This window comes from Bemisia tabaci, chromosome 4 (assembly GCF_918797505.1).
Source record: "Bemisia tabaci chromosome 4, PGI_BMITA_v3".
Classification (NCBI taxonomy): Eukaryota; Metazoa; Arthropoda; class Insecta; order Hemiptera; family Aleyrodidae; genus Bemisia; species Bemisia tabaci.
In genome coordinates, this window is record NC_092796.1 from 23613924 (window position 1) to 23629787 (window position 15864).

At 39.1% G+C, this 15864-nt stretch overlaps 1 protein-coding gene across 2 annotated transcripts in view; it reads right to left on the reverse strand.

Moving 5' to 3' along the window:
* LOC109039013 (glutathione-specific gamma-glutamylcyclotransferase 1) overlaps positions 1–15864 on the reverse strand; it is a 56872-nt gene that overhangs the window by 23107 nt on the left and 17901 nt on the right. Inside the window, exon 2 of one of the 2 annotated variants that reach the window (XM_019054327.2) lies at positions 4003–4038. The exons of the other annotated variant lie outside the window; for it this stretch is intronic. Coding sequence (XP_018909872.2) covers positions 4003–4038 — 36 coding nt within the window. The remainder of the gene's footprint in view (positions 1–4002; positions 4039–15864) is intronic. 2 annotated transcript variants of the gene reach the window in all.

Consider the following 15864-nt stretch of genomic DNA (forward strand, 5'->3'; position numbering starts at 1 on the left):
AAATAGGAAACATTTTGATTGTGGTTTGAAAAGTATACTGCATCTGCGAATAGAAAATACATATTTTTTTCCAGGTCAACAAAGCAGGAAGTAATATTTTTCGCCGTATTATAAAGTAGGAGGCGTTTTTACTACTGTTCTACTGTTTTCATAGCGTTTTCAATAATTTTAATCCCTGATGTTAATGATTTATTATTTTTGGTTTACTGATTTTTGTATTGTTCAAGGGCGATTATCGATCTGGCAATTTGCAAGCGGTCCAGGCGTGTTATAGAAAAAGTGCAACTATGCGCATCGGTATGAAATTTGATGAGTGATGATCATATGACCATCAAAATCACGAAGCGCTTGGCAAGGAGCGCCTTCATTTTGTGTGATACTTCACGCTTTGTCACGGAGTTAAATTAGTTGCCTGTCCGATCTGAACACAACTAAGGCCACTGACTCCATTATACACGCTCTCCTAAGTGTGCTTATTTCACTTCTAAGTTCACTTTGTTCAGAAAAAATTGACCCTAAAAAATTGACAAAAAATACTCTTGATTCAATCAGATTTTGGCTTAAATCAAAAGGAAATCCGCTCAAATTCAGAGGCTTGGTTCTTGATTTAAGCTAGATTCTGATTGAATCAAGAGTACTTTTTCTTGTCGATGTTTTTAAGGGTCTGGACTCTAGATCCAATGTGTTTTTTTCTTCAGTGATTTTGAACCCAAGACGTGAGTCAATTTTGCAATATTCAAAGTGTCATAGTGTTTGCATGATAGGTATGTTTGTGCGAAAAATCTCTCGGAAATACTCGATTGACACGGACTTTCATTCTTACATTGAGTCGCGAGCGTATCTCATGAATTTCTGGTCGTCAAGGTTACCCTCAAAAACAGGAATATGCAAATCGAAAATTCGCGCGACTCTGACTTGATACACCAAATATGAGCGAAAAACAATTTTACTGAACATGTCGTCAATTGTTAGTTTGCACGCGAGTCGCACATCAAACCGAAAAATTATGTCTCTTTGAACATGATCCGGTCAAAACCCTCTAGGACCGTGCTAATTCTAAAATATTCTGATTCTTGGAGATAATGGTTGATTTGTTAAATGAGAAGCCTTCCGTCTTTCCTCTTATATTTTTTTGCAGAATCTCCCTCCCTATTCTTTTCCAATTCAATATCCATGCTAAGTTGAAAAGTTACGCCTAGGAACTTCAAGATGGAATAATTATTACACTGGGCTTTGTATAAAGTCCCAGCCTGGAGGTCAGAAATCATGATAAATAGATAACTATATACATCTATACTCAAATTAGCTGTCCTCCTTCTGAGAGAAATAAATCAGTAAAAAGACCAACATCGTTTCGAAACAGAAGTACTTGTCCTGTTGTTAATTCCTCGCAGAGTTACACTTTGATTTTCTCCGAGAAATAATTGATCAACCTGACTTGGATAATTTGGTTTATTTCGTAATGTTGAAGTTGATTGAACCTACAACAGGACACAATGCTTAAGCGTTTCTCAGGAATGGTTTCATAAGAGGTTTACTTTGAAAGAGCTAAAAAAATCAGTACTTTAACTAGTCAAATACAGGGTGATCCAAAAGTCCCTTCCACCCCCTCTAACTTTTTACCTAATTGAGGTAAAGATTTGAAACTTGGGGGATATTCCTAGGTCAAAGGGAGCTACGTTTTGGCCCCCCTAAAATTTTCAGGGGGCCCCCCTTAGGGGGGCAACGGCCCCCAACTTTTAATTTTCAAATGGGAAGACCCCCTTTGTGATAGCTCGTTCGAAAGAGCATAAAAAAAGAAAACTTTTCGCGCAAATCCGAAGTCAATATCTCAAACCGTTTCAAAATGGCGGCCGGTTAAAGTTCAAAATGGCCGAAAATTCACACCGGTTATTTGTTGATGGATTTGCGCGAAAATCGGTATGTAGGGGTATTTTGACACGAGAAAAACGAATTTGACGTTAGATTTTCAAAAAAACCAAAATTTCCAAAATGGCCGACGGTTAAAGTTTAAAATGGCCGAAAATTGTCACCTCGGTTTTTTCCTGATGGATTTGCCTAAGACTTGGAATTTGAGAGTAGTTTGGCATAAGATAAACAAATTTGAACTTAAATTTCTAAAAAAATCAATTTTTTGTCATTTTGAACTTTAACCGGCGGCCATTTTGGAAATTTTGGTTTTTTTGAAAATCTAACGTCAAATTCGTTTTTCTCGTGTCAAAATACCCCAACATACCGATTTTCGCGCAAATCCATCGACAAATAACCGGTGTGAATTTTCGGCCATTTTGAACTTTAACCGGCCGCCATTTTGAGACGGTTTGAGATATTGACTTCGGATTTGCGCGAAAAGTTTTCTTTTTTTATGCTCTTTCGAACGAGCTATCACAAAGGGGGTCTTCCCATTTGAAAATTAAAAGTTGGGGACCGTTGCCCCCCTAAGGGGGGCCCCCTGAAAATTTTAGGGGGGCCAAAAAGTAGCTCCCTTTGACCTAGGAATATCCCCCAAGTTTCAAATCTTTACCTCAATTAGGTAAAAAGTTAGAGGGGGTGGAAGGGACTTTTGGATCACCCTGTATATCCGGTTATAAGGCAGGAAATAACCAACACCCAATTGAATTCGTTTGGAGGAAAGGATCCTGAATTTAAATCCCTCTAAAAATCAATGCTGGGTCGCTTCCCCAGGAAAGATATTTGTTTTTTTCAATTTTCAACTCGGGGTACCTTAATTAAGATAATTCACACGATAATGTTTCAAAATGAAAGCTGTCAAAAACAGAACGAAAGTTTACACCCATCAGACTGAGTGAATTGTATGATCTAAAATATTTTTTAGACTTAAATCGCACTTATTATACGTCAAAAAAGGTTAATTTTCGAGATTAAAAATTTAACGCTCCTGTTCTTTAGCTTCTTGCCAACCCCTTTCTCCGCTGAAACTCGTAGGAGGGCAGACACGTGGATGAGACGGAAGACGTCATAGCAGGGCATACCACTTACGATAACGAACCGTGAGACTAAATTTAACCGATCGATGTTAAGTAGAGGAGTGCAAAAGCTCTTGATGAGTTAGCTTCATTACCTTTCCATGAACTCAAAAGATATAACCTATCTCGAGTTTCCGTTATCTTTTTGGAAAAAGTACACGCACTAACTTGTTGAGATAATTTTTTTAAAAGCCCGACTCCAAGACCGTGGTCTAGACAAGTTTGCTGGCATGCTTTTGCAATATACACATTAGGAATTAATTTTTAAGTTTGTATCCATAAATGACTACACGTGTATCAACTCGCGTGACTTACCATGAATTTCGTAACCAGAGAGGGAAGGTGTATGCTACACCATTAAAATAATTGATTAATGTCTTTATGCCACACGCTACATCCGGCTACGGCTAGTGGGGAACCCACAAATTTTTCACTGAAGAGGGGGAGGGCCTGAGGTCTAATTTCTCGAGCAAGAAATTCGCAGGTAAAATAAAAAAGAGGAAGAAAAAATCTCTTTACAGTTGTAGAAAAAAAGCACTCAGGTCTCTCCAAAGTTTGGGCTCGTCATCATATGGTATGGTTTTTCTCATTTTTGATTGCTCAATTTTTATACATCAAAATTGGGAGGCTTGTACATAATTTAATTTGACGTTTGCAAAATTAGGTTTGATAAATATCCCGGTGCGTCACGCATTAGCACTTATACCATGGACTTTGTAGGATTTAGTTCTAACTTTGAATGTGGAACGAGAGTCTAAAATAGGTAAACAATCAGGGAGCATACATGCATCAAAATCTCAAAGCTTATTAAGACGGATTTCATTGGAAATTATAAGATAGCATATTATGAAGATTTTATAGGCGTTGTAAGAAAAGTGTTGCTTTCGTGCGATTCTATGGCATAGTAAAAATTACGATAAGTGAAATAATTAAAAGGTTTGAAAATAAAAACAAGAAGAAAATCATATGGAAAAAGAATGAAAATTGAAAATGATATAGGCAAATGGGGGCATACCTCTTTTTCATCCACCAAGGTCGCAACTCTGCCAGGCTGTAAACAAACGAAAATCAACTTTAATATGCTGAAATCTCCTTTTGGAGCAATTTTTCCAACAATATTCAAATTCTCTAGTAGTAAACACCTGGCCCTTACGTCTTTGAGACGTCATAACCATCGTCAGGACGCCGACCAAGTCTTCTGCTTACATTTATTTAATTGATTAATATTCTTTCTTTAAGATTAGAGGTTTGTAAATAAACTGACAATGAGTGTTGTGCATGAGCTATATTTCCGATGTTGACCCAGGGTAAAACGTTCTTCCACATGCTTTGCAAAGATGGCTTATGCACTGATAGGGAAAAATGAAGTATCTATAATGAGATTCAAAATTTTTATGGAAAATCTTTTTTACATTATTTTATATTTTTATTTTCATCATTGTTCCATGAAAACATAGGCTGAATTTTGACATGTAGCAGAGCTGCCATCATTGATTCCGAGCCAACATTTTTTTAAAAAGATGGTACGACGTCAGCTCCGTAGGATCTGAAACTTCCGTGCAAATATGGAAATGGCACAACTGATAGACTCGCCCTCATTATCATGTTGATGAAGAAAAGTAAAAGCCTCTCATAAATACTACACTTCTGCGAACGGTAGGTTTCACACTTGGAAGAAATCCAGAAGACATGGTTCGATTTCGTCAATGCCTTTGTTAAGGCGCAACAACGAGTATGTATACTATTAGAGAAATGATTAATAAACATAAAGGCAATATTGTAACGCTACACCAAGACGACAGCACAGATTTGCCTCAATGTGCGATGCTTTGATTACTAAAGTTATAAACGAAGGTCAAGTTCTTTGACCGTGTGTTTGTCAGATGGAGCTTTTAAATCACCAGCTTTTGCTTTCGAGCTTGGAGACTAGCAACCTCAAAATCGTTATTCCTTTCTCTCTCCTGGAGACAAGTCCAATATTATACCTAATTGAAATAATAATTTCTCTCTCTCACTCTCCTACCCTTGAAAAATACCGACCAAAGTTGGGGCCTCGAACACATGATCAGTTGAAGACCTGGGAATACAAATATGCTCTCATTCTACAGCATAACCATCAATTCAAACGAATCGAACATGTTGCGTTTCCCCAAATTAGAATGACAGTATTTTTCAATCACCTTCGCGCACCTAGATTTTGTGGCAAAAGTAGTAATTTTGGCGGGTGAAATCTCCTTTTAGCAATGACTCAAATATGTTGCGGGTGCTTGAACGCCCTGTCACAAAAACACAATATTTTACGACAATTTTGAAAGTTACTACAAAGTTAGGGATTCTCCGTCTGCTGTTATCTATAAACTCGATTTATATAGTACACTCAATATCCATGCTTCGTAGAACTTGAATGTGGCAATATTTTAACTCAATCTGACAACACCGCTTTGAATCACCGTATCGGTGACTGAAGCGCCTTCGTCGATCACTCTGTAGGAGTTTGAGCATTTTAATCAGCAAGCCCGATGTTGCAAAACGGATGGCTGAAATACGACTTCCCTCTATTAAAATTCAGAGGAGTCGCGGCTCGAACGCTTGGTAAATCCATTTAGCAACTGTGAGTGATCTTCGGGGATTAGATGTGGGAACGCAAGGCTTTTGCAGATGAGGCGACCGTACAAGAGTAACCTTCTAGGTCATTCAGTGAATGAAAGGTTGAAAGGTGTTGCAAGTTGTTGGTTTCTGAGAGGTTCGAGTGAATTTCAGGAACTCGGTCAAGTTTTTCGATGATCCAGTCACTTGCTTTTTTTTAAATTCAAATTAGGCAAGTGTACCCCTACAAAAACGGGAGATACACTGAAAAAAAAAAAAAAAAAAAAAAAAAAACTCCGGCCGTGGGAGCCGCAATTACGGGCTATATAGACATACCGTCCGTTCCAGGCTCAGAGACCGAAAATTCCGGCTGCTGGAGCCGTAGCTTCGGCCTCTGAGCCCGGAGCAATCGAAGCTACGCCTCCAGCAGCCGGAATTTTCGGCCTTTGAGCCCGGAACGGACGGTATGTCTATATAGCCCGTAATTGCGGCTCCCACGGCCGGAGTTTTTTTTTCAGTGAAGTGCGATCTGACCAAACATTTTACTCTATAATATAGAATTATAAGAGTAACGCATAAAGCGTAACGCTTAACGCCTAAGGCGCGAAGTGGCCAGAGCGAACTTTTACGTTTAAAAGACAGGTTAAATCGCAAATCTCGTCATGCGGGAAAAGCTGAGCTAAGACCCTGTTCCTAGTCAAAAATGTACGTATGATTCCTTCCATCGCCCCTCAGTGAACTTCAGTTTATTCTTACGTGCGCTCCTGTTTAAGTTTCTTTTCAGGAATGTTTTAGTACTTCCTTCTCTTCGAAATTCGTTCCAAAAGAATGTGCAAGAACAAGAGACGGAACGATTGAACCTCATATACAATATGAAAGTATACAACTATGTGGAAAAACATTCTAAAGGCAACTTTTAGAAAAGCAGGGCTCTAAAAAATCACTAAAATCCCCCCTTCTGCTAAATTTAAGTGTTTCACTTGTGAAGACAACGCAAGTTTGGATTAGTCAGAAACACCATAACCAATCATGTCAGTGAAGAATGTTAAGAGAGCAGTTAGAGAAAGATTCATCACAGAAAAAAATCACAACCTACCTGACTGCTTCAGGGTAAAGAGGGATGATAAAACCTGAGGACTAATTTGGGTGAGAATAATAAAATAATTAGTCATGGAATTGATAACATGGATGACTCCAATTTTGAGTGAATAGTTTACGTCATATTGCCCATTATTCATCACCATGTCAGTAAAAGTGCAGCATTGAACGGAGTCTCGCTACGTTCAGCGTTTGCATTACGTAAAAACGAAAAATTAAAAAGGAAAGGCAGAGTCAAAGTTCGGAAAGTAATTTGCAGACCATCACTTATGTGTGGTGTTGAGTAATCTCCGGTGAAATTATGCATCGATTGACATTTCCGCCATTTACGATTGGAAAGTTTTGAAAGAGATAGTAAATTATTCCACTTAAATGTAAAATATGGCAAACATCAACTCCCAGCATCTGCATTTGCATCTTTCCAAATTTCAATGTCATTTACAAAATTGCAGCACCAATATTATCAGACTTCCAAGAAATCTTTAAAAGCGATACGTAGTACGGTGTGGAAAACTGCCGTGCTAGGGAAAAACGCCGTATGAACCTTCAGGCGTTGCCAAATTTCCTTTGGTAAATCACGAATTTTCTGGAAAATTTGTAAATATTTTTCCTCCAATTTTTCAGAAAATTTTGTTCACAATTTCACCTAAAGTCACTGAAAATTTCAAGGAAAAATATTCTTAAATATTCTTCAAAATTAACTCTTTTCAGAGAGGAAATTTGGCAACTCTCGAAAGTTCATACGGCGTTATTCTTTAGCACGGCAGAATAGCTGCATTCACTCAAATGGGAAAGCGACTTTCATTGATTCAAAAGGTCGATTATCGATCCGATTTTATATTTATTTTTTCTCAACTAAGATCAACATCCTTTCGCGGAAAAACCCCATATCGCAAATGAACTTATACGATAATTTTTAATTTTTGCATTGTAGAAGATCAAAGATTACACTTGTAGATAGGAATATCTCCGAATTTTCTTGGACGATCCGAAAAACAAGTTCAAAGTTGCGGAATAATTTAAGCTCCCATTTCAACGCATGTCGAGAAAACCAAGATGGAGTTCGAAAATATCCTTCTCGTTGTGATCATGATCTGCAACGAGAGATCAGGATTGTGACCACGACAAAAATGATATTTTCAAACGTCATTTTAGCCCTCATGGCGATGAGGTTGAAAATGGGACTTAAACACGCACAAGTTTGAACTCGTTATTTCTGAGGTTACTATCTTCCAAAAACAAAACAAAATATATGAGAAAAGAAAAATAGGGTACAATTTTACTAAAAACCAATTTTAAGTAAGTGCTTTCGCCCCGACCTATCAAAAAGGCTAAAATTCCAATTTGCTAAACGAGCTCATTATAAAAAGGCGAAAAAGGAAAACTGATTCGCGGTAGTAATTATCGTCCATTTTCCTTTTCTCAAAAGGAGATAAAATAGATGAAATCAGACCAAAGATCAGACGAAAGTCTCTTGAGCAGAGCGTCAGATCCTGTGAATTTTCATGTTGAGCTTTTTGCCCGTTCGACAACGCCGCTAACTACAGTCGCGCTCACGGCGGCGATAATAAATAGGAAGTAAGGAGTTGAGAGGAAAAATTGATCCGCGATAAATGAAAAGAAGAAAAAGATCAAAACTAGGTCAATAATTTTGCTTGAGGCTAATTTGCGAGAATATGATCAATTGATTTATCGATCATCAGATTGCCTCCGCGGTGCCGTGCAGATGCACACAAGTTTTACGTCACTTAATACAAAGGCGCGGACGTAACCACGCGGTGACTTAACTGCGGTGATCACCCGATGATCTGCCGTGATAGCGAAGAGAGCAGTAAGTACATTTTTGTATGAGCCATGGTTAGCACATGCTTTTATGTGTCTCGAGGTTCATCTCAGCATGCACTTACTGCTCTCTTCAGTAAGAGCAGTAAGTGCATTTTTGTATGAGCCATGGTTAGCACATGCTTTCATGTGTCTCGAGGTTCATCTCAGCATGCACTTACTGCTCTCTTCGCGAAGAGAGCAGTAAGTGCATTTTTGTATGAGCCATGATTAGCACATGCTGTTATGTGTCTCGATGCTCATCCCAGCATGCACTTACTGCTCCCTTCGCTATCACGGCAGTGGTGTGAGTGGTCTCGTTGTCTAGCACGGTCGGCCGTTTCTTGCTGCGCTTCTGTAGTATGTCTCTACATTTAAACTTCGGAACTTATCGGCAGACGATATCAAGAGAGCAAAATAAATCCATAAAAATGAAGAAGGAAAAGATGAAGAAAACAATGGAAAGGCAAATGGCAAATCCAAAAAAGAATTTTCACGTAGGAGTTACTGAAGGGCTGGCGTCCTAGAATGGCATCACCTAGATTTCATTTGGGTAGGTATCAGCTCTGCCTTCGGAAGGCTAGACACTAATTCGGACATGACTATGGTGCTTACCCCAATATCTAAATGACACCACTTGACCTACCTCTCTAGGCATGCATTTTCACCGGTTTTTAGGGGCACTAGACATGGAAAAAAACGGAGAAATTTCTATGGATGAGATCTTGGCGGTGATAATGAAGTTGTAGTGACATTTTGCCACACAAACTCTTCCCAAATTATTACTTTCTCGCTCCCCTAGTTTTAATTTTTAATGGAGAAATCCTCGCCGAATTGATAGGACGACAGCATTTGTTTACTATTACGTACTTAATTTTGTGCTTTATCGCAACTGGTTGAGCTTTTATTACTGATTCATTTTGCTATAAATGTGTTTCTTCAAGTTTTGCTAAAATAAATTCAAATAGAGGAAATATTAAACCATATCTCATGACCTAAAATTGCAAAGAGGTGAGGAGAAGGGAGGAAAAAAAGGAGAGTCGCGTAGAGGGGAAGAGAAACGTGAGAAAGAGAGAATAAGATATCAGAGCGTAAGCTTAATTGAAATTGATGAGACATGAGATTGAAGCATTTCAACTTCGCGAAGTTCCTTTGAATATATATCTGCAATCCTAAGTGGCATGTCCGACTCTTTAGACCCCTTTTACATACAGATAAGCGGAATATTCATCACTCTACTGATGATACCCAACAGTGGCGTGGCGTGAATGATTGATTATCGATACTTCCCCATTTGCAGCTATGGTAAAGATTCGATTATTAAGGCGTTCCCTGCGAACACCCTGTATATCGATCCTTTTCCACGGGTTTAAATAGCAGATCAATCGATACATCGCAAATCACGCCACGCTACTGGTACCCAAAGGGGCTACAAATTACCCGCTAATTAGAGGTCCCCTTAGTATTCCACGCATCATTTGGCAATTGTTTAACGGAGGTGGGGTATATTTCGGGGGAAGAAAGTGAGGAGTGAAATCCGCAGTCGAATATTTTGGCAGGGAGACAAACACAACGGGCGCTGCTCAGAATGCCATCAGACGCGATTCGTGAACTTGAACCAAGGCGAACGCGGAAACCATCCACAATACGGTCATAATTCTTCGATCAAATTTCAACCACGCATAAGCGCTCACTCCCATCCGGTAGTCGCACTTTCAGACCGTGGAAACTAAAAAAATCGACCGCCATTCTTGTGAGCTTTCTGTCGTAAATGAGTAGGCGCGCTATCCCCAACCTTCCGGAACCTCCGAGAGATGGGAGAAGAGGAGAGGCGAAAAAATTTAACGGCGCAGTTCCGATTTACCGAACGCTTTATAGTACAGCCGTGCTACGAAAAACACCGCATGTGAGCTTTTGAAAAGCGCAGAATTTTCAGTGGTGATGAGAAAGCTGAGCGCTTTTTGATTTTGACCTGCGTATAGATTTCTTGCGTACTAGTGGTTTTCGCAAGACTGAAGTTTGGAGACAAAACAGAAAAACTCAGACAAACTTTGTCGTACATTATTAAACACTGTGGAAAACTAAAATGAAAGTTCGATTATTTATATACTTTGTGTGACTGAAAGTTTGATTCTGTGTCACTGAGAGAAAGTTTGGTTCTGTGTCACTGAGAGATTTTCCTGATTTCCTTTCCAATTTTCTTGAAAAACTGGCGAAGTTTTTGGAACAATCGCGAGCATGTCGGTGGCGGGAGCGATGTTTGTATACAAATTCCGCTTCTATTTATACTCGCAGAGCGGCTGACCGTGGATGCCAAATTTTAGACAAATATTTAAGAGTGATTGATCATTATAATGGGAGAAACCATCACTCTGTGAAAATGCGAAAACAGCACGCTTGAAAAAATGGCATACTCTATGATGTCATCACAGTTCGAAAACTGAAAAACTGATCCCCGATGTCACTCTGTACTCTCCGACTTATACGGATGTTTTTTCTTCTCGGAATCAACTACGCCCATGAGAGTGCGTTTTAAGATTTGTTATTTCTTCTTCTTTTTTGGATTGTCAAAACTCTTAAAAGTCCAGAAAAGTTTTAAGAATTTCGAGAAAAACAGATTTAAAATTAAGAAAATCATAAGCATTCTCCGAGCCTCAAAAGGGTTTATGCTAAAAAACTAACATTTTGTAATTGGGCGATTTTTACTTTCAATGTGTGCTATGTGGCTGGCTCCACTCAAACTAGGTAATACTTCGATTTTGTATTTTAACGCAACCATATTCATGTGTAATAATTTTCCTTAGAAAATTGCAAACAACGACGATGAAAGAGTAAGTGACATATCGACGGTGAAACTACCAAACCACGTATCTCGTTTGCGGTGTTTAAAAATCTACGCTCACATTATATTTTTTTGAAGTAGACCAAATCAATATCATTCCTTGACATTTTCACAGAATTTTTTTCGCACGAAGAGGAAAAATCACAGAAATTTTAAAGACTGGACGTTAAGTAGTTTTTCATTTAAAAAATAAAGTATGACAGGAAGTCTGCGACGTCGCGAACCGAGATACGTGGTTTGGTAGTTTCACCGTCGATATTTTGACTTATGAGCGATCATAGTTAGCTTATGTCAACAATTCGATACGACTGCAGTGACACAGGACGTTTTCCTCCTTCATTTTGGCTAGGTAGGCAAAAACAGCTCCCACGTGTCGAAATAGTTGCATGTTCAGAAATGGATTGCTATGCGTTACATCGCGTCGCGATGGATTCATGAGTGATCTGGAGGACGATCCACTAGCATGGAACCAAATCTCTGAGGGAGAGGAAGAAAAAGAAATGAAGAGGGAAAAAAATATGAGGAAGCAGTTTTTTTGGAGTAGTTGGTCCTTGGGACTTAGAATTATGAATTAGAATTTATGCTGAAAGACCAAAATCTAAGTTCTGATAATACGGTTTTATTTTTATTACGTACTTTGTAATTAGCTCCACCTTAATTAGACAAAACCTTTGCTGGCGAGATATTTTATCGTTAAAAACGAGGTTGAAACTTTGGCGATTTTGAATGTCTTTTCTCGAGCTAAGATGTTTTGAAATGAAAAATATGTGTTTTCTCATTTTCGACAGACTTCCCGAAAACAAATGAAAAGAAAACTATACACCAGCTCTCTTTCGAATAATGCCGCAGAAACAGATGGGTAGCATAATTTTTCTTTCTTCCTCCAAGGAAAACCGTCTGAATTAAAGGTTGAAGAGCTGGAGAGTTATACGGGCCAATAAGTTGGAAGAGTAGCAAAACCATAGGTGAATAACACTTATCAGTTACCCATACATTTGAATTTTGTGATTGCCCTGTCAAGGGTTACTATGTAGGTATGATATTTGCTTATTTAAGAACGAGGGTTATTTAACAGATACATGTTTACTGATAACTCTGAGGTTTTAAGTGAGATTAAAATGAAAGTGGCGTGCGCAAGGCGAAACATTTGAGAAGCTACTTGAATCTCTCGTCGAGTGCTGTAAATTATTCTCGATATAGAATGCACACTTAAGGCATGTGTACGGTTACTTTCCATGAAGAATTATTGAATGTCCTCTGAAAAGAGAAAAAAAGATAATCACGAAAAAAAGTCGATACTTTCACGGGGAAAAAAAATTAATTTCGCAGAGAACGACGCGAGAAAGATTTGCAGTAGGATAGACATTTTTTTTCACGAGAGAGGGGACCCTGAACTTGTAAATTTGACCAGTGTGGGGTTGGGTCCTCGCTGTAGCTCACTAGAGAAGCGTCTGGGGACGACAGGACCCTCAAAGTCGGATTCCTTGGGGGTCAACTACCCAGGAAAACATTTTTCCCGAGCCCCTACGTCAATTTGGCAAACGTGCATTTTTTGATGGGGGAGGGGGGGGAGGCTCTGTCTCAAACTTTTAGGGGTCAATATTTTGGATACGGATGTGGCGATTTTGGATTTATTGTGTCGAGTAAGGTTAGAATTTTCTGTACTAACCGATTCCGATGTAATAATTGCAACATTTTGACGTGAGCCCAAATTTTGGAAGTACACCCCCCCCCCCCCCCTTATACTTCTAAAAGGGCTGGAGGGGCACCGCGACCACAAAATTCGGATTCCTTGGGGTCAATGCCATATTCGTCCCCGCGGTTCTGGTCTTCGTTCGACATAAAATAACCGAGAAAAAAGGCCTGGGCAGCCCGTACGATGCGGGACTATTTATTCTGTGGTAGAAAAGTATAAAGCTTTTAGTGGATCGTTTAGTAGATCGCGTCAAACAAGCGGAGGAAAAAAATCGACCAGCTGACCCATTATTGCATGGAAAGTAAATCATTTTCAGCAGCTGTTATCACTCAACATACTCTTGATTAGGCTGGCACTGTGTAATGTGAATTTTCGAGCTTGCCAGGCTACAGTAACGCCAGGCTACAGTAACGATAAGAGTTGAAATAAACAGAAGTCACAGTTTGCAAACCTTGAGAGCTTCGCACATTTTTACAAAACCGAATGAAATAAAACATCGGTGCAAAATTTCTCCAAAAAACTCTTGTTCGCAAGCAGAGCATTGAAAATTCTCATTTTTCAACATTGGAGATGGATAAATGGAGAGTGGCCAGCAAGGCGGTAAATCTAAAGTTCACTTCCCCCAAATGTAGCGAGTTGATAAACGGTCTCAAAGTGCGAAACGCATCATTTAAAAAATTAAACGTCTAAATTCATTAGCTCCGACTGTTAAGCAACTTACGAATCTTATTTGGTCACAGGAGGCATGTAACATTCTTAATTGGTTCCCTCGTTAAATTGGATGGGTGTATAGTTTGAGAACTTTGATTGGTTTTCATTCCAAAACACTCATACTTAATTTTTAACGTTAAAAACACTGCTAGGTGGTTATCTTCCCAAAAAACTTCAGCGACGCTTTTCCGATATTTTGATGAGTAAGGGTTGCTTTCTAAGGGTAAAAAGCCATTCATCATCCAATTTTTAGATATTTCGACATTTTTACACTCCTGGATGCCGAGCTCCTACAATAGAGTTTTTGGCAATAGTTAATAGACACCCTCGAACCACTTCCCACTCCTCCCTTCAACGTGTCTGATGTTCGTTATGGACGTCCCCTGTGAGGCATTCTGAAATCCGCTGAAGGGACCAATGATCCATTAAAAAATTAATTCAAGTGGTTTTGCTGGCAGGTGATTTCTATTCCTCATTTTCAAAGAGAAATAAAAATTCAACATAAGTTTGTTTCCGGTATAGGCATAGGTAAGCTTTCTCAAAGAGGCTAAAAATCTGCAATTATAATTAGGTCGGAATGTTAATAATCCTGGCGTTCGCCCAAACACCTTCATGACCATTCACAGTCATAGATCGGTGCAATTACTTTTACGTCTGTTTGTATATTATGACAAGGAGAAGATATTTTTTTATAAAGTTGCATCAATATCATAACCGTTTCAAGGTTGACAATTTTGGGGTGGAGTTTGGCCCCTAAGCATAGATCTAAGGTGAAAATTCAAAAGGAATAAACAGCACTAATTGTTTCAGTTATTTAAATATTAATTCTTTGCTTCATAAGTATTTCTATGTTTTCTATAACGGAAAATCACGATGAAATATTCATTAAGGGCGCAAAAATCATTGGTCTTACACTAGTAGTAGTAATGCTTCAAATTAGAACAACGCGACAGCAATATTCCATATCAACTTTTTGTGGCTGTGCGCTGTCATGCTTGCGCGAAAGATGTTCTGTATCGTTTTTTGATCTCGATTCGAACGAGGTATTCGGTTTCATGACAAGATTGAATGAAAATATGCGCTGGCATCACCACAGCGGTTTGTTTCGTTCCGATAGAAATCGATACACTAGTTGCGCTGGATTGATGGATGTCCGATGAGGAGCCATACAGCGAAAATGATGTCAAAGATGGGTCAGGAGGAAACAGTGAGGTGGTGGTTATCATGAAGTCATGTTTTAATGGTATTTCATAGAATAAGACAAAACAGTTCGATATTTTCGAACTGAAAGGTTTTCCGTGTTAAAGCCCTTTGAAAAACACTGTGACAAATGTCATGCTCTAATTGGACCGCGTTAAACAGAAAAAAGCCAAGCCACAAAGCTCCAAAAATGACTCCTTAGGCTCTTGGTTTTGTCATTTTCATGATTTTTGGCTATCGGCAGGCAAGAACTTTTAAGCGAAACCATTCAATTTGAATTTTCGAAACTCGAAGCACGATCTGGTGTTTGTATTACCTGATGCAGCGAGGGACTTCTTTCTCTCTCCTCCAATAATGCATCAGTAACTTTAGCTTAGCCCCCTCCCTCTCCCCCACCCGGTCTACGTATTTTATGAATTAGCCTCTTCCTTACATGGTAAACTTATATATTAAATTATTCATTGTTTGAGTCACATTAGGTACTCAAATGACTGACCTGCGCATTTAAACTGACAACGGGAGCCAGGTATTGCGACCATGCAGATGCACTACGTGTGGAAAGATGATAAGAAACGCGATTTTTCATGCCAGACTGATAACGCTATAGAGATGGAACGCAATGTCACATCAAAGTTTTGTCATATTTTAGTGCCCAACTGGCCGTGCGCTGATTGTAACGACCTCTTAATGACTATCGAGTGAAGAGGATGCCGTGATTATATTACTCAAAGTCACATGCCAAATTCATTACTTATCGAGCCACGTGTTCCTGCTTTGCTCCATTGGCCGATTTCTTCCAAAAACAATTTCTTCTTCTTCTTCTTCTGCCTTCTGACTAGGGCCGTGACCCTGTTTGTCTAGCCTCTAAAACAGTAATATGATGCCGATGAGAGAGATCACTTAATTCTCCGGGGATGAAAGGC